Here is a 19,335-nt window from a genome sequence, read left to right on the forward strand (position 1 = left end):
AGAATTTTAGCAGAGACATTTTCCTCATGTATATAGTATATAAAGTTTGTAATAAAGATTAACATTTTCATATGGAAAGCTAAAACCATTTTTATTCGACTTTCGAGTAAAAATTTAAATTATATTTGATATTTGTGACATCAGCATTCATTTTTTTCGGTTTTTGAAAAATATAACTTTAAGATTATAGGAAGAAAGTCCTTTTTATGTAAGAATAAGTTTCAGTAAAATAGTATAAAGAAGTTTGAGCAAATACTAGACTTTATTAGAATCTAACTTTTTATCGCTTATATGGTTTTTAAAGAAGTAAAGACTTTTTTCGAGAAAAATTTTTGATTTGAAATCACTGTAATACTTTGTAAAGAAAATAAAATAAGTAATAGCTAACAAAATGGCAAAGAAACGAATGCATCAAAAAATCAAACTTTTTAAACGGCATTATTATGTTTCTTTTTTTTTGTACTTCAACATTTACTTACATATTAACTACCTTAAAATATTCTATACACATTATATTATTAAGTTTTTAACACTAAATTTTACAAAACTTTAATCAATTAAAACAGATTCTTACCTTATTTTTTTGTTTACTGTGTTTGTTTCTGTAAGAAAGGAACATAATGTCTGGAGTAGCACTAACCATAAGCTGAATAAGTTAATACAAATACAAATAGATTACTTCAAATTTGATTTTCCGTTAGTTTATGATTTGAGATATTTCCGTATCGGCAGCTGTGGTAGTCGTAATAGTGTTATTAATTGTTAGACTTTGTTGGGTGGAATTTTCCTTTATAAATGCTGGACATTTATGATGATGGTTGGTAATCGGTGATGTTATGCTCGACAACGGTTTGCATTTTGTATTAAATAAATTCTCATAATCCATGGGAAAGTTTTGGGCTGAACATTCCGCACCAGAAATTGTTTTAATCATTGAATTTGATGTCAAAGATTCCAATTCATGTGACTCGGAATTAATGAGTTCTCCAACAGCTGAACTGGATGGTGTTAGTAATTGTTCTCGGGTTACATGATTTTGTTTACGCTCATAGAATTTTATGCCGTTAGCGTTAGAACGTTTCTTTACTCGTGGATATTGAAATTGCATAAAACCATATTGGGGACCAAACAATTTCAGCAGGCTCATAAGGAAAAACGTGGCATAAGTCCAACTAACCGTCATAACAACTAATAGAAATATACCGATTTGCAGATAAGGCAACACATTTGAAAACAGCATAAGAGCTCCAGCAATACCCGTCGTTATGGCTGCCATAGCAGTAGGACCGATAATGCGCGACAAAGAGAATTGTGTTGCCGCAAGTCTTTCACAAGAGGGCGACAAGCGATAATGAATACCATAATGTAAACTAAAGTCCACAGCTAAACCAATTGCTGTACTCACAGTGACGCTCTCCAATATATTTAGTTTCCAACCCAGCATAATTAATATAGCAACAGTTACGAAAATTGTTAGCAGAACCGTTATGACTGCATAAAATGATATTAGTATATTTAAAGTAACTAACAGCAGCACTACTAGCGATGCAGTCATAGCTACGGTTATTGCCACCAAGGTTCCCGATGGTAGAGTATCTTGAACATCATAAAATTTCAATTCACTGATAAACCATCCACCTTGCATTTCAGGTGGTGCAGTTTTCAACTCATTTTGAAACCATTCTTCCACGGTTTTAATAAATTCTTTTACAGTATCATATACAGTGGAGTAGGAAACATTAGATTCAAATTCAATTACTAATGCTTTGACTATAGGTGGTGCTGCCGTTGCATTCGTCGTACTATCCAATGTATTATTAACAAAGTCTTCACTTAGTGTATTATTAACATTGAGATCTAATTTTGTGGAAGCCATAAAGCGTGGTCCAGCAACTCCAGGCGAAAAGAAATCTCTGGGTGTGGCGTATAGTGAAGAAATGATTTGAGGTAAACATAAATCGAAAACATCCGGTTCATAGGGAAATTTCGAAATATCACAGCAGGGTGTGCGGTCGGAGTAATCCATTTCATTCACACACCTAAAAAATACAATATTACTTACTAACCAACTAAATAAAGCGATAGAGAGAGAGAGAGAAACAAACTTACATTCTTTGCATAAGCGTTATAAAATTTTCTATAAAACAATTTGGTAAAAGCATACCAAAGGTTAATTGATAAAATGGTTGCTGTCTAATATTTTGGCAAAACGATAGAAGCCAAATTTGAGCTGCTTTTGTTGATACATTAAAATTATTGTCATAATGTAAGTTTCCATAGGCATAAGGATTTGCATAGTCGCCATCATCAACAGGTTGTATTCCCCAAACAAAACGTAAAGAGAATTTATAGTTTTCAAAATTCTAAAGCAAAAGAAACATATTAAATTTCGCCTCTTTTCACCCTCTCTGATTTTAACATACCATCATAGATTTTTCAAACCAAAATTCATTTTTCAATTTTGAATTGTAGATTTCGAATGGATGTTTGGAAACAAAAAGTTGAAAATGTGAATTTTCTGGTAATTGCAGACCTGGTTTATATAAGACTACAATAGCACTACAAATACCAAGTATGCCTAAAAGTAATTAAAATAATATTAAAAAACACGACTTGTGTATATGTGTTTGTAGTTTTTGTATTACCAAAGATTGAAAACCATAGAGGTGCATAACTTAATATCGCTGTTGTTATAACTGATTCTAATTTAGAGCAAAAACTGTTAATTGACTTGTTGATCATGATCAAAAGTTTTTGAATTTGTAGTTTACTACATGTTGTACACGAAGATAAACGCTCCATAATCGATATGGAAGCTGGTAACCATGTGATCATTAAAATGTAGTTTGTAATAACAGCAGTACCGGCAAAAACTCTAAAAGAAAAATAGTTTGTGAAATGTTGAAAATCTTGACCATTCAAAAATAATGTTTGCAGTGAAATATTTCTTTAATGACAAACATACTTTTTTGTATAAAAATGTTGTGAAATAAAAAAAATTTAAATTTAATTTACCCAAAACATTTTATAGCTGTTATGTAACTTGTATAGGAGGCATAAAAAGCTCCCGCTGTTGTTACCGATGTCACAAACATTGATATCGATGCATGTTTTAAAGTTAAAGCCATTAAGTTTTGCAAAGTCTCTGTTTGTTCGGTGTCAGCGGTGTTCGTTAAGGACTTTGTGGTAACAGTTGACATTTTCGAAAATCTTTCCATTAAAACACATTGCCAAATTTTAACAAAAATAAAAGCATCATCAGCACCAATACCTTGCAAAAAGAAAGTACATAAAAACAAATTTTTTAATATTAAAAAAATATTATAGTACATTGCTGTGCCAATAAAGAGATCCAAAGTTAAAATGAGCTTTTTATACAAAAACTGAAAATTTATCAAAAATTATTTATAATTAATTAATTATAATAATTACATATTATGTAATTTGAAAATTCATTGAATATTTTCTATAAAATGGAAAATTATTGAAAATTTTATGTAAATTAAAAACTTATCGATAACTTATATGTTTGTTAAAAATTTATCGACAATTTTTCATAAATTGAAAATTTATGGAAAATATTCTATAAATTGAAAATCGATAGAATATTTTCTATAAATTGTAAATAGGAGTTTTTTGTATGTTAATGAAAATATAAGCTCCCGTTTTTTTTTTTTTTTTTTTGGAATAGAAAATTTATTTTATAAATTAAACATTTTTTTACAAATTGAAAATTATCGATAAAATTTCTATAAATTATGTTTTCTTTTCCAGACACAGCAACGATATTATATATTCATTATTATATCATACTTACCTATAATAACTACCACAGCTAGCAAATTCATATATGGAAAAAATGTCATTTCGAAAACTAGTGTATAAATAAAATAAGCTAAACCTAATGAGAATATCACAGCTATACATGTCATTAAAGTAACAAATACTGAAGTGGTGTACAACCACATGCAGGTCATAACAAAAATTCCGCCCAATGCCACCAGCCATGCATCGGTTAAAAGTAATTCGTTAAATAATTCATTCTCCAAACCCAAATCCATGGCTGCAACGCGTACTATTTCATTGCTTAAATCTCTGTAAAAAAATATTTTTTTCAATATTAAAAATTATTATTATTTATAATAAACTAACGATCAATTGGGAAACCATAATATAACAAACCACTTCATATATTTCAAACAATTCAAACTTATTGAAACAAAATACTTATTACACCTACATATGTACATATATATATCACAATTTATTTTCTACAATGAAAAAATCTAATAAAACTGAGAAAATATGCTCGTGTCCCGTTGAAACCACAACAACATATCATGAACATTTTTTGCCATATGAGAAAATTACAACACCTATTAGAGCCAAATTGAAGAAACCATGTGATATAGAATTAATAAGCGGTCACATTGGTAATAATTTACAATGGAATAATAAACAAATCAAAAGTAAAATATGGCCAGAGATGCTGTTGAACGCTGAGAATTATGAAGATTTTTTGAAACGTTTCAAATATTGCAAAAAAGATTTATTTGAACTTTATTTCAAATCAACAAAACCGGAAAAGAAAAATATTGAAGAAATGTTTGAAAATTTTAACAAGACATCTTATCAACTTGTATTCTCACCTGAAGTATTTACTCCCTCTACCGAAAAGAGGCGTTTCGCAAAATTAGAGAAACAACCAGTTCGTATGAAGTATGAAGAGACAACATATCGTACGTATTTTGTACGTAATAAAAAAGAATTTGAAAATTTTAAACAAATATGGCAGGGAGTGCCATTTAAGGAAAATAAAGACGAATTAAAAAATGATTTAAAGAACATTCTCCATTGTGGGCGAACTACATATCATGATGAAATGTCATTATTGGGTAAACTCTATAAAAAACCAACAATGCCGGGTCCAATTGATCGTTATACATTGAGAAGAATATAAATAGAATTTTTATAAAATACTTACACTTTTTCCCATTCATGGAATAATGGCAAAATTTTTGTTGAATGGGGAACTGGTACAAAAATCATTGAGTATTTGAGAAAAATATTAGTGTCCTGAAAATTAATTATTAAAATTATTATAATCAATACTAAACTAAATATTTGAATTGCAATATATGATTGTTATCAACTAAAACCATATTTAAGATTTGTTTATTTAAAAAGGTAATACTTACATTAATTTTTATAAAATTATAGTCAGTCAAATAATGTAGAATATTAAATACAATATTATTACGCGTACAATCCAATGGTGCATAACATTTGTTAATTTCACTACAATCATTGCTTAACTTTAAATCGTGAAAATATTCAAAACAGGATAACAATAAATTGTTTAATAATAAGACATCGTCATGCTGAAAATGGAATAATGTATCTCATTACTTTTTAACAGAATTAGAAGGAACAAACAACAATTACAAATTATTTGAATCTGACCGAAAAAAACTGAATAATTCACAACAGTTCTCAACATGTAATTTGTAATTGGTTTTTGTTACGTAACAGTGAACAAAACTATGTAAAAAAGTAGTAACTTACCGTTAAATCAAAGCAAGAACTTTTATTTGCTAATAAAGCAGCATAATTTGACAATGACCAGGGACGACAACAATTATTACTAATCAATTCACGCTGACAATATTCTCCATAATTCTGTATCCTAGTAATTTGATCTTGTAGTTGGCACATGGCTAACAGACCATTGAGATCAAATAAAGAGTCTGTCGAATTTGGACCTATACGTTCAACTACGAAATGAGCGTATTCCTTTGCGGGTGAATCACAAAAATAACCCTCTATTGGGAAACGCACTTTTTCACTTATGTTTCCATTAATCAATATACTCCATGTACTCTTCTTAGCATGTATACGATCACGTTGATCATCCTCATCGACAAATGTCATATTACGACCGTAAGCAATTTCATGATCACCCATGGCAATGGAAGCCGGTGATGATACTAATGAATCATTTGTTATTTCATAATCTTTAAATATTCCACTATCACCATGCCAAACAGTGGACAAAAATTGTGTTGTGTTTTTCTCTCCTTCGTTTGGATCTTTTTTTGATGTTTTACCTTTCAAACGTTCCTTAAATGTAATTAATTTTTTTGTTAATTCAGCATTCGATTTTTTCTTTAGATTCTCTTTTCTCTGTTTGTGTCTGTTTTTCGGTCTACGATTTTTACGTTTTTTATTTTTTCTTGTTATTGTTGGATAACCATTAATATCGAATTCACTACGTTCCATATTATGAGCTCTATTCATAAGCGTGAGATCATTTGGATCCGTTACTAGTAAATTGGAAGGACCAGTTTCTTGTAATAAATTATGCCAAGCAATTAAACGTTTACCGATTTCAGTACCTCGAGTTTCGAAACCCTGTAAGTAAATATTTTAAAATGGGCGCAAAACGGGAAATTTAATTTTATTTAAACTCATTGAACCAATTTGGATAAAATTAAAAAAAGCAATTTATTGTTGAGAAACTAATTTTTTGAAATGGAAGATGGGGGGAAGTATTGTCCAATCCTCATAAAATTTAGTGGATGGATTTACGTTAACATAAATTGTATTTATGATGAATTTCATCGCAACATTAGTCCTCTTAATCTTATTGTCATTTTCTCAATGAGTCTTGGTATGGGTCTATGCCCAAATGAGACGCGTTTATTACAAAATTCATTAGGGTCATCAATAAACTTAGTTGTGCCGGTTTATACCGATATACGAGTATATTAAACATAATGATGTGCTTCAGATGGATGGACATAGCTAAATCAAATCTGAAAATGATACTAGGCCGTTTGGTATATTTAAAGGTGTGTATTGGACCAATATTATTGTGAAACATCAGCCCAAATATACCCTCCCCACTGAAGAGGTGTAGGGTATAAGAGAATAATGACGAATAAATAACTTTATGAGGATTACACGCAGTGATTCAATTAAGATTTCTGCCTACCTTTTTTAACTTCTTAACAGACTTTAAGTTGCTTGGAACCAATATAATGTGAACTATACAAATATGTGAACTATACAAATACACTTATGTATATGCAAATCAATAATAACTATCCTGATCCAAATTGGCCTACAATAGACCAATTCATAAATAAAAAAATAATTATAAAGCATTCAACATAAGATGTAGAAAATCAAGATTTTAGCATGCAATAGTTCTATAATAGTATACGGCAATATCCCCATATTTTGAGAACCAATATTTTACTACTCTAAATAATTTTTTAGATCAAGTTTTTTTTCTTAAAATTTATAACATTTTGCATAGGCAAATAACTTAAGTGATTCACTGTATGTATGTAGTTACATATGTATTTATACAGATTTTAGTCATTTTTGGCGTACAACCAATATTTTTGTGTATTACTAACATCGGCAAAAACATCAAATATGCTCCACACTGCTAGTATAGTATGAAAAAAAATTCTAACAAATTGAATGCAAAACAATAATAATAATAATTGACTTACCAATGTTGGATCTGTAAAATCTGGTAAATTATTTGTAGTTAATGATACAATAATACAAGCTATACATAGAACGGCAATAAAAAGGACCATTAGATATGGCCGACGAACTAAAACATTATAATACCACTGCATTTTTTTACTTTTAATAAAACTTTTATATTTTATATCAAAAAGTCCTTTATATTTGAACAACAACTTGTTGTTTTATTTTTTATTAGTTAATTATTTCCATTGTACATCATATTGTTGATTAAATCCTTTATGTTAATGGGGAACTGCTTTTTTGGAAAAGTGTACTCGTTTGTTGTCTCATTGTTTTGAAGCTTCCTATATCTTTCTGTTCCTTTTATTCATTTTTGTTTTTCTCTCTATTGAATTTTTTTTGCACAAATAGTTTGCTCCTTTTTAATTTTGTTACTTGCGTATATTTACATTTTAATTCATTATATTTATAAAATTTAATATTAGTTTTGTCAAATTATAAATAGTTTGATTAATTCACATTAAGTTAAATATAATTAAATCCAAAAAATTTAAATAAGTGAAAAACTTCTTATTTTTTATTGCAGAAAATTTTCTTTACTTCCTTTTCGTGTGTGTTTTAACTAGATTTCCCATCAGAGCCCTGCGCCGACAAATATTAACGGCGGCGGCGACTGACACTAAATATATCGGCGGCGGCTTAAAATCGACTATAAGCCGGCTAAGTTTTAAACTACGTTTAGTTTTTAAATATTCAACGATTTTGAATAAAAACGGAATCCGAGAGATCAGAAAGTGGGATTTTGGAAGCAAATATATTGTTTATAACAACAAAACAGAGCAAGCTCAAAAGTTGTGTGAGAAATTATGCAGGGATGAATAAAAAATTCTTAAATATTAAAAACAAATCCTTTCTCCAAGTTTTACGAGGATCGGCCGATATTTAACCCTATCCTCCATATAAAACATCTCCAAAAGTTTCACTTTGAAAACATTAGAGTGTATGAAAACTCGCAACTCTAAAGACAGACTATTCCTATTTTAGCGGTAATTTCTTTATGATTAAAATAAGTAAGAAGTAAGAGTTATATTCGGCAAATCATATGTCGTAAAAAAGCAAATTTCGGAAGTGGTCATATACATATATATATATATATATGGACTTTGATCACTAGATTAATAAGAACGTCAGCGTGATTTTAGGATTAGGGACTTAAATGTGGAATTGGGTCAATTATGGACCAAGTTCTCTATAATTTAAGGTATTGTTTTTTAATTCTACCATAATTCTGTCATAAAATGATAACTTTTGGAATGATGTATTAGTTATAAACTGATTTTCTGTAAGAGGGTTATATTGGCGGACCGATCCTCATAATTTTATTTTTCATAAATGTAGGTTTCGGTTCCTAAAAGTGTTTTTTTCATCGACATTTGAAAGCCATTTATGTGCGTTTAAGTCATTTTCTGAAGAAGATTTCATATGGGTTTAGGGTGAATTATGCTTCGATCGTCTTAAAATTTGGTAGACATATTTTCGTTCCAACAAAAATTGTTTATTATGGTATTATTAAGTACGTAGAAAACTTTAAAATAAATTATTGAAGGGGGCAGTGTCAATTATGGCCTATGGAGATTTCTATTGATATCGAGCCCTTTTTGCAAAATTGACGTAAGCGACATGATTTTCGATTTTAGTTTTTTTTTATAGAAATCGATAATTAAGGTCTATTAGCATCATCTCCGAAAATTTCGTCGCTATAGATCCAACAGATTCAACTTTACAAGAAAAAAAAAAAATTACGTAAGTACACATTTATTTTCTGTTTATGAATTTTGGAACAGCAGGCGTCGGTAACGTCTAAATTTTATTTTAAAATATATTAAATTTATAGACAAATTTTGAACAAATTAACGTACTAAATTTGTTTGTGAATGAAATGCCACATATTTGGGCTGCACAAGTCATAAGCACACGAATTTTTTTTAGCAAATTGTCGCATTATTGTTGTCTTGTGCAGGACTTTAATACATATATTAGGATACATCCCATCAACAAGGGCGACTTTAATGGCAGATCAAAAATTCGATTTGATATTTATATAATGCATACTAAGATGATCTTTGCTATTTATTAAAATTGTGATGATCCCAAGGAACCAACCAATTGATACCTACAGATAAACGTTTTTTTTTTTTTTTTTTTTTTTTTTTTTTTTGATAAATGATTTTTGATAACTGATACCCAATAAGCACTCAAAAATTATGATTTTAAGTGTTTAAAATTTAACTGGATTTCAACTTTAATTCCAATACTGTTTTCAAGGAAAAGAATAACCAAAAAATTTTCTTCAAACTTTATTTTCTTGTCAAACAAAAAAAATTTAAAATATTTTTAAAATAATAATATTTTGTATTTCATCACACATATAGATTAAACCCATAGCTGCTATGGATTCAACCCGTATCACCAACGTTTGTTTATACATACTGTGATTTCATGTCAATACGATAAAACAATGCATCAGGACCTTCCAATAAATTAATTAATAAAATAAATTATTTTACTTATTCATTAATTAAAATAAAATTATTATGGGAACTGGTTAAAAATTCCGTTACACTCCCTCATAACCACTCAACCAAAGTCTGGCAGCACTTTACCGATAAAAAGCGGCTAATCAGCTGTCAGCTAAAAAAACTGTTTTGCAACAACTTTTTTGGAAAGCAGTAAATAATTTTGATTTTACAATTTAAATTAAATTTGGTTAATATTACTGCAATTTTAGGTCAGGCGAAATGTTAAGGGAATTAAAATTTATACTACAACGTTATCCACACCGAATGGCAGCGATGACAGTGCCAAGTGGAACGCAACGAATAGTTGAACGAACTAATTGGAAAACCTACTGCACAGACCACAAAAAATCTTCCAAATTGAATGAGGATGAAGAAACTCGAGAAGCAAATGATGATAAAAATGAACAACAACAAAGGAAAAAAGCACCTCCCCGAACATTTGTGCCAGCAGTTAGAAATCCATTTGCTTCAGCTTCGGAAAAAACCAAAGATGTTTATTTAAGCATGGTCAGTATATTCACTGAACGTGATGTACATCGACGCAATCATGTCGAATTCATATACGCCGCTATGAAACATATGTCGGAATTTGGTGTAGAACACGATTTGGAAGTCTACAAGGCCTTGATTAATGTCATGCCCAAGGGGAAAATGATACCGAAAAATTTATTCCAAGCTGAATTCCAGCATTATCCCAAACAACAACAGTGCATTATCGACTTACTGGAACAAATGGAAGATTTGGGCGTTATGCCCGATTATGAAATGGAAGCCATGTTATTAAATATTTTCGGCCGTCAAGGCCATCCGTTACGCAAGTACTGGCGCATGATGTATTGGATGCCAAAATTTAAGAATGCGTCACCTTGGCCTCTGCCCAATCCTGTCCCAGACGATACCCTGGAAATTGCCAAATTGGCTGTGGAACGTATGTGTACTGTGGATAGTCGTTCACAGATTTCCGTATACGATACGAAAGATGTTAAAGATGCTTTAGATCAAACGTGGATTGTTAGTGGTATGAGTTGTGATCAAGCTCAACTCTTAAAAGAGCATCCCCGCAATAAGGCTTTGTATATAGAGGGTCCGTTCTTAATTTGGCTAAGAAATAGATCTATACATTATTTTACCCTACGAGCCGATCCCGATATGGAGTTTTTGAAAAGTCTAAACAGCCAGGAGGAAGATGAAGATGGTGAGTACTTGAAATATTACCGTCAAGATTTTAGATTAAAATTTGGTTTTTCTGTAAAAACTATTTATTAAATACTGTTGAAATCTTTTGATGACGCAAATGCCCTCCCCAAATAACGATTATTGGCAAATTATGTCTTATAAATTCTGTAAAGTTTAGTTTGTAATTGATTTTAGATTTCGTGGAGATTCTTCTTATACAATCCCTACAAATGCGTTCAGTTTCACTTCAGATTCCAATTAAAAGTATTTTACATCCATTTAATTATTTATTTAATTTCATTTCAGATGTTACACGTCTAAATGTACCATTGTTTGGAAGACCTACCACCAAAAAGCAATATCAAGTTGGTAAAGTTCGTTCAGTACATCAACAAGATGATGGTACAATTTTTGCTATATGTGCAACTGGAACATCAACCAAAGATTCCCTCCTATCCTGGGTCCGTTTACTGGAAGTTAATGGCAATCCCTCTTTAGGTGAAATACCTATACTATTTCGTTTTCATTCTAAAGTTGGGGAAAAAGCCATACAAATTGAAGGCCAAACGGAGGGAATCAACGTACCGAGTAAAGATAACAACACAACTGAGGACTTAACAAGATAGCAAATTGTTTAATGCATTAAATGTTAATAGAAAAACACTGTTAAAAATTAAATATTTTAATAGTTAAATACTATTATGAAATTTTGTTTATTTTTTTAATATTTTATTTAAATTATAATTATTTTTTTTTTTTTCTTTGAACACAAAAAATTATAGAGAGCATTGTGTAATATATGGGATAAAATTCAAATATTGTAGAGTCATATACGTAAATGTAATTATATTCTTTTATATACATACAATTATTTATTGTAAAATATTAATTTTGATAACAAAAAAGGAGATGCTTATAGGGGAATACTTATTTCATTTAAGTACATTTTCATTAATAGAAGACAAACAAATCATAAATCTTGAAGGTCTCAAAGGGAAAAGAAATTCATTATTTTAAATGTGATATGAATTTCGTATTGAACTAAAATTTCTCAAAGGAAACATAAATTCGTTCTAAATACATGCTAGGCTAGTCTCTTACAATGAAAGAATGATATGATAAACATAAAATATATACATATGTATATTAATGTATTTAAATAAAAATTATTCTATTCAATCTAATTCTTATAATTTGTCTGTACTAATAACTTAAAAAATCACAGTAAAAACTGAAACAACAACAAATTACTTCATAATTCCTTAATTTACTGAAAGAAATATTAAATATTTATCAGGATCTATACACAAAAAACTATGTGTATGTATATATTTTTTATAAAAAAGAAACATTTCTAAAATGTGCACATCGCTTATTCCTTTTAAGGTAAATTAAAATATTTCTATACTAAAAATATTCAAGTCCAAAGTGAAAAATGATATATTTTTCGTTTTTCTACAATATCTGAGGTACAATTTGTTTGAGGGATTCCGAAATATAGACGTTTTGTTTTTGTATAACTATAGAGTTTTTTTTTACTACTTAGGTAAAATGTACTTTGTAACAATTATAATTATTTTAGTTTTGCGACCGTTTTAACGCTGTCCTATGGCTTTGTTAAGGGGGAAAACTTGTGTTACCACGCCTATTCCTTTGTTTGATCCTTCGCGGAATAGTACTCGCATGCCGGGACGTACATATTCAGGATGGCCAACGAATTGAAACATCACCGATGCACTGTCATTAGTGCCAATTTTCTCGCCACCCATTATGCCGCGTATAATGGCTGTTTGCCTTATACTACCAATATGTACAGTTGTCTGGAATCCCACATAAATGGCAGTAGCATGAAATAATACCGATACTTTGGCCTGTAAAAAAAGTATAAAAAGTATAATGATAAATATTTGATGAAACTGTTATGTTTAAAGAAAGCATTCGAAATATTTTAATAATTCCGGAAAAATCACCGTTGTGCCGTTATTTTTTTCGAAACTTTTTAAAGCATGTCTAATATAATTATTCTGGGGTTTTTAGAAAAAATTTTACAACAAACATACGGGCAGACGGACACTGCTAAATCGATATCGCTATATCTCAGAGTCGGAAAATTGTATTGTTGAAATAAAAATCGGAATGAAAAACAATTCTCACGAAGGTGAATGCTATAAAAATCATTTAAATACTTTTCACTAATAACTGTCTTTTTAACTAAAAACTAAACTTTTTAATAAAAAATATCACTAAATATTTCTGTTAAATGAAATGAATGAAATTTACCTGGAAAAATAGCGTACCACACGGCTCATCGTCATTATTTCCAGAGTCAGCTAATAAAACCATGCCACTACGTAGCGATGGTAATTGTTGATTTGGTGTAAACGATAGTGAAGCACTCTGACCAGCCCTAACAACTCGACATGGTGCCTTATTACGATGTATAGTGTGAACAGTAACCGAATGAAAACTACCACAAGGTAGTGGTCCAATTTTCATAGGCATATTTTCTGTTAGGACACCCTTTACCAATAAACCACCTACAACTGGACCAACTTCAGATACACGAAATATTTCATCTATATGAAATTCACATGATTCCTGTTCAAGGCGTTCCTTTTCCGAATTGCTAACACCGGGCGAAAGAACATAGAGAAAACGAGTGACTAGATTTAAGCCAGAGCCCGTTACATTAGATACACAAAATATGGGTACAATGTTTTCGGAAAATTGATTCGAACCAGCCGATATAACTTCGTCAGTGTTTGTCACAACAAACGGTACTTTCCGACAACCGATAGAGGTTAGCAAATTCTTTAGCTCTTGTATAGTTTGCTCTGGCGATGTGATGTCTGTTTTTGTTATGACTACGAAGAAGGGCATATCCAAAGCTCGCACAATTGATAAGTGCTCTTGACTGGTGCCATTAAAGCCACCGCCTGCGGACACCACCAGCATGGCATAGTGTGGTGAATATCCAGATAAAGCTTGAACTGTGGTGCGCATGTAACGCCGATGACCGGCCAAATCCATAAATGTCACTAGTTTTGTAGAACGATCGCTAATTTCTTCTGCCGTCATCATTTCATTATATTTGTAATTAATTATATTGCCTTGGGGATCAAAACCCAGCGTCTCATGTGAAATACAGGATGTGCGACCCGACTGTATTTCATGCATATGCCTAAACATATTCAAGCGCGCTCTTCCTCGGCCATTGTCAAATTCACCTTGCGTTAATACACCCAATAGTGTGGATTTTCCAGCATCGGCACCACCTAAAACAGCTACCCTCACTTCTATATTGTGCTGATCATCTGGAATTTTTCGCACCAAAACTTCAGCTACTGATCTGCGGCCTGCCACATATTTTCGCCTTAATACCGATGTACTGGCGCCCAATTTATGGGCCATTTGTTTGAGCGTACATAGAGAGGCATTCATGTCTTTCTCATTGAGACCATGCAGATGACCGGAATCAGATACCCCAATTTCATAAATGGCTTCACCATGTCCCTCTCTCAAACGCCATTTCATCTGTGTTACCAAATGTTCAAATCTTTGCTTTGACGGACTTATTAACTTTAGTTTGTATTCAATATTTCCTAATTGTGGTTCGGGTGGCAATATACCTTGGTCGAAATCAATTATTATTTTTGTATTACTGTTGCTATTGTTGTTGTTGTTGTTATTATTATTATTATTGCGGCTATCCAATTCACTTTCACTGCTACTGCCGCCAGAATTGCCACTTTGACCACTACTGATGTTTGTATTTGAATCACTCGAATTGCTGTTACGTATATCGGGTTCTTCATCAAAACCATCATCCGGTTGATTTGGATCAAAGAGACTCAGAAAGGAGTCCATTTTTTTTCTTCAATTCTTTGTTTAAAGTTGTTTGATTACTTATGTTGCTGAAAATAATAAAAATGTGTATATTTTAATGCATATAATATACAAACAGCCCAATTATGGATAATTATTCCTGGGGAGTTTTTTCCCTTGTGCATGTTTTAAGTATAGGAGAGCAAACAAACTCCCAGGGAATTTATTATTCAAAATAGGCCTCGTATTTTTATTCTAGCGTATTAAAAAAAATCAGATTATGGGAAATTAGGGAATTATAGAAAATTAGAAAAGTACTATTCTCTTTTTCTGTGCCATTGTAGAACGAAAAATTCCTTCTTCTCATTTACTTATGTATGTTTGATTCAATGTTTTTGAAAAAAAAAAACACGTTTAGAAATTAAAATGTGTAATAAATTCTTCTTTTGGGGAAAGTGCATTTAAAAAATTACATTTTTCCTTTTTCATCCAGAAAGTCACATTTGTATGATTAACTTTTTGAAAATATAATATAATATATAAAAAGTAAATAAAAATACCAAATTTTATAAAAATATGTTTTCTAGTCGAGTATTATTATTGGAACCGATTAGGAACTTTGGCTAGGATTCTGAAACTGAATGAATAAACAAAAAAAGTAAAAATAAGTAATTTGGTTCTGTACGGAGCTTTGTATCTGATTTCAAATAACACACCATTTAGACCATCAATCAAAATTAAAATTGCTCAATGAGTTCGAATAAAATTAAATCTCCGTTTTTTATGCCCTTTTTTGTTACTTTTTTACTCCGTACTGAAGCATCAAAAATGGACCAAATTCGAGATACAGACCGTGACTAAACGACTCAGAAATTATACTGGGTATAAATAGAATCAATAACAAACATCAGTTCCAAAAATATTTACTATGATAAGTTCTAATTAATTGACCACCACTGCACATACTACATACTAAAAAAACATAAGTTTTGTAAACAAAGACATCCTCTTTGTTGAAATCTCTTAAAAAATTGGCTTAAGAAGACTAGATAAAAAAAACGAAAAACTACAAAACAACAATAGTTTTTGTTTGGTATAACGTAAAGAAGAAAGAGAAACAAATTTGCAATGACCTTGAAAAGAAACAAAAAAAGTGTTTAGATGGGATATTTTGTTTTTCTTCTATATATGTATCTACATTTGGCCATACAAACACATTTAGTATTCTTTATATGAATATCTACAATTATGGCCTTAAAATGGTCACTTAAGAAAATATATGCAAAAACTTTTAAAAATTCACTGACGTTTTATTTTACTTTTTATTTAAATCTATTACAAAATCTTAACAAATTGTTTACCTTATAATATTTTAAATCTATTTTTATGCTTTTTTTCGATCAAATAACCAATTTTAAACACGTCGTTAACGGTATACTTTATAATTATAGACCAAATGATTTAATTATTTTTACTTTATTTCTTATGTGGAATTTGTTTTTATTAAAGCGCAACTTTTATTAACTTATTTTTACTAACTTTATTATTATTTATATATGTATCTTGCACATATATTGTTAGTGTGTTTGCACAGTAAATTTGTTTGGCTTTTTGTAGTTGTCTAACGAAGTGCTGCGCCAAAACTGAATAAATTGTTCATGTATGCATGTTGGAAGCCTTCGTCAAAGACAAAGAATAAAAGTACCAAAACAGAAAAACGGAAGAAACAACAGAACGTACGTAATAATGGTAATACATGGTAGATAATTAATGAACGACTACTATACTACTCTATTAGGAGATTTTTAAATTTTAAATTTTCAAACTTTAAGTTTTTAAAAATAACTGATCCGGGAAAAATTGCGCTGAAAAATTTGAGTATGTATACAACATATTTGTGTTAAATTTTGTCCCGATATGGTTATTTGTTAATTATGTTCGTTTAATTGATTTTCGAAAGTGGACCTTATATGGGAGCAATTGTTAATTAAGAACCAATCGAGATTTTAGTTGGTAATTTATATAAGCAAAATTTTGTAGTATTACCGATATTATCCGGGAGTATGTACATATGTATGGTATGGTAACTATGAAAATTAAATACTAAACCATGAATGTACATATATCTAGGGTCTTCTGAAAACTGAAAGCATGTCTGATAGAATAGATATCTAGGTGTCATCTGAAAACAGATTTCAAATACATACTAAGTAGACTCCGCCATTTATGAGATCTCGGAATACACACACATGAATAAACTTTGTAGGGTCGCAAATTACCTATATTGTAGAAATTGCAAACGGAATGACAAACTTACATACATACATACATACATATACATATGCCCTTCTGATGAAGGTGGGGGGTAGAAAAACCTTTTTTTCATTTAAAACCCAATGATGTACGTACATACACGTGTAAAGAATTATGTTTATATAATGTAGGGTGAATATGGCAAAATTTAACAAACAGCTGGCAGTATAATGTAAAAAATCGATTCTCGTTCACAAAAATAATTACTAAATCGGACTTTTGTACATAATATAACAAACCTGTTAAAATTATTAAATAAAATAATTTAGCCCCTTAAATTAATTAAATTTTTATCTTTAAAAACCCTTTTACAAATGTTCTCCAGATACCTAAATGTCTGTAGGTACATACATATTGTAAGTATGTATGCATATGTATGTATGTACGTATGTACATTTCTTGTTTGTAAATATTTGTAATGTTTGGCTTTTTTTATATTTTTGTCTACATATTATTTGTTTTCATTTATTTTTTCTATACATAGTACATACAGATGTACAAAATATATTATGTACATATATATTACATACATACATATGCATAATATAGCGAATACATAAAAAAGCTTCACGTAGTCAAGCCAAAAACAAAATTGTTTATCAACAAATTATAAGAAATCAAAACAATAAAGACACCAAAACATTTTTAGATTTTTATAGAAAATATTTTAGAGGGAAAGGCATTCATTCATATGAGTAACAAAAACAATACCTATCACAAGAACTAATTTGTGTTGTTGGCACTTTTATTTTGGGAATAACAAGTACACATACATATTTTGAGGCTTTAACAATTTTGATAAATGTCACTTTGTTAATAGAATATAATAATGATTTATTTACCTACATCCACATGTACTAATATGAATAGGAAAGTTTAATTTTAATAAAAAGGGGTATACTGGACCAGTTCCTTGATATGTACTTTTTTATTGAACCAGAAAAGTATTCATCGAGAAGTAAAATGTAGGTAGTTCGAATTTCACCAAACTATTAAAAATATTTTGAGATGATACACTACAGTTTATGATTTACTATAAGACGATTTTAATCGAAATAAGTTTGTATAATTTTGAAACAACTTTTTCAATTTAATGCTTTTATTTTGACCTTAACTGCAAATAAGTTTTTATAATTTTGAAAGTCCTTTTTTATAACCAAAATATTATCAAACATAAATTCCACTTACAACAAGTTGTGCAATTCCAGAATAGTAGTAGATAATTCGTGCTGTCTGTATTTGTTGATTGAGTAATTTCTAATAACGATTGCGTGAGATTTGTTATTGTTTGTCTGCAAAATTGTGTTTAAACCACTGAAAATTTTGTGCACAAAATAATTTATTTCACTATATTAAAATACATTTCAATAATACATTTGCATATTTCTCTAGAATTTATACTAAATTGTTTTAGATTTATTTATCATAATTGCTATTTTTTAATAATTATGTATATTTTTATTTTAAATGCAATTTCTGCATAAAAGTATATTTTTCTTACATCGCGTGAAGTTGACAAACTACTACTTTTTTAACAACAGTTTTTACTCATTTTGCAGTTAGAGAAACTCAAAAATAGGCAGTGTTACCACATTATTTATAATTAACAATAACATATCGTCGTTGCTCCGACAAAGATAGTTATGTGCTTTTTGTTAGGTTTTCAGGATAAAAAAAAGATTTAATTCGCGAATTACACTTAAAGTTATTATACCTATTCCGAAGATTAAACTCCCAAGGAATTTACTCCCTCTCATATTCCTAAAGCATGTAGAAAGAACAGGAATAATTGTTCATAATTGGCCGTACATATATTCTGCGAATCTAAGCCCATTTGCGGAATATGTGAAAAAGTCAACCAGATTCAGTTTTATGAAGACTTACCTTGAAAATTATTAAATTTTTAGTTTTGTAATCAAAATTATAGAAAAAATAA

General features: G+C 29.9%; 4 protein-coding genes across 6 annotated transcripts; 2 read left to right on the top strand and 2 right to left on the bottom strand.

Moving 5' to 3' along the window:
* Positions 1 to 679: 679 nt before the first annotated feature.
* On the bottom strand, positions 680 to 8,122 carry LOC119603114 (protein dispatched). Its single transcript, XM_037955009.1, has 10 exons — positions 7,524 to 8,122; positions 5,566 to 6,411; positions 5,199 to 5,381; positions 4,985 to 5,076; positions 3,818 to 4,095; positions 3,016 to 3,271; positions 2,646 to 2,875; positions 2,424 to 2,578; positions 2,110 to 2,363; positions 680 to 2,039 (listed from the first exon to the last, which is right to left on the bottom strand). The coding sequence occupies exons 1-10, from the start codon at positions 7,653 to 7,655 to the stop codon at positions 698 to 700; spliced, it is 3,768 nt and encodes a 1,255-aa protein (XP_037810937.1). The 5' UTR covers positions 7,656 to 8,122; the 3' UTR covers positions 680 to 697.
* Positions 4,218 to 5,135, top strand: LOC119603115. Its single transcript, XM_037955010.1, has one exon. It carries the CDS (start codon positions 4,277 to 4,279, stop codon positions 4,958 to 4,960), a length of 684 nt encoding a protein of 227 aa, XP_037810938.1. The 5' UTR covers positions 4,218 to 4,276; the 3' UTR covers positions 4,961 to 5,135.
* Positions 8,123 to 10,022: 1,900 nt separating the features above from the next.
* On the top strand, positions 10,023 to 12,129 carry LOC119603099 (evolutionarily conserved signaling intermediate in Toll pathway, mitochondrial). The gene is made up of 3 exons (XM_037954987.1): positions 10,023 to 10,235; positions 10,295 to 11,280; positions 11,568 to 12,129. Exons 2-3 carry the CDS (start codon positions 10,305 to 10,307, stop codon positions 11,885 to 11,887), a joined length of 1,296 nt encoding a protein of 431 aa, XP_037810915.1. The 5' UTR covers positions 10,023 to 10,235; positions 10,295 to 10,304; the 3' UTR covers positions 11,888 to 12,129.
* LOC119603098 (GTP-binding protein 2) lies at positions 11,969 to 18,927 on the bottom strand. 3 transcript variants are annotated; one of them, XM_037954985.1, is made up of 3 exons: positions 18,588 to 18,927; positions 13,542 to 15,175; positions 11,969 to 13,132 (listed from the first exon to the last, which is right to left on the bottom strand). In XM_037954985.1, exons 2-3 carry the CDS (start codon positions 15,126 to 15,128, stop codon positions 12,857 to 12,859), a joined length of 1,863 nt encoding a protein of 620 aa, XP_037810913.1. In that variant the 5' UTR covers positions 15,129 to 15,175; positions 18,588 to 18,927; the 3' UTR covers positions 11,969 to 12,856. The 3 variants fall into 3 exon arrangements, with proteins under 3 accessions (XP_037810913.1, XP_037810912.1, XP_037810914.1); XM_037954984.1 differs by lacking the exon at positions 18,588 to 18,927 and adding an exon at positions 16,448 to 16,743; XM_037954986.1 differs by lacking the exon at positions 18,588 to 18,927 and adding an exon at positions 16,626 to 16,739.
* Between the last annotated feature and the right edge of the window lie 408 nt (positions 18,928 to 19,335).

The sequence above is a fragment of the Lucilia sericata genome, unplaced genomic scaffold (assembly GCF_015586225.1).
Source record: "Lucilia sericata isolate MDLA Ls3-8-SP2 unplaced genomic scaffold, ASM1558622v1 Contig000274F_arrow, whole genome shotgun sequence".
NCBI lineage: Eukaryota > Metazoa > Arthropoda > Insecta > Diptera > Calliphoridae > Lucilia > Lucilia sericata.

Coding starts and splice junctions, on each gene's coding strand:
- LOC119603115 (XM_037955010.1), top strand. CDS start 4,277: ATGAAAAAATCTAATAAAACTGAGAAAATATGCTCGTGTCCCGTTGAA.
- LOC119603114 (XM_037955009.1), bottom strand. CDS start 7,655: ATGCAGTGGTATTATAATGTTTTAGTTCGTCGGCCATATCTAATGGTC. Junction 2,876..3,015: donor ACAGCTATAAAATGTTTTGG/GTAAATTAAATT, acceptor TTTTTCTTTTAG/AGTTTTTGCCGGTACTGCTG. Junction 2,579..2,645: donor TCTATGGTTTTCAATCTTTG/GTAATACAAAAA, acceptor AATTACTTTTAG/GCATACTTGGTATTTGTAGT.
- LOC119603099 (XM_037954987.1), top strand. CDS start 10,305: ATGTTAAGGGAATTAAAATTTATACTACAACGTTATCCACACCGAATG. Junction 11,281..11,567: donor CCAGGAGGAAGATGAAGATG/GTGAGTACTTGA, acceptor ATTTCATTTCAG/ATGTTACACGTCTAAATGTA.
- LOC119603098 (XM_037954985.1), bottom strand. CDS start 15,128: ATGGACTCCTTTCTGAGTCTCTTTGATCCAAATCAACCGGATGATGGT. Junction 13,133..13,541: donor GTGGTACGCTATTTTTCCAG/GTAAATTTCATT, acceptor CTTTTTTTACAG/GCCAAAGTATCGGTATTATT.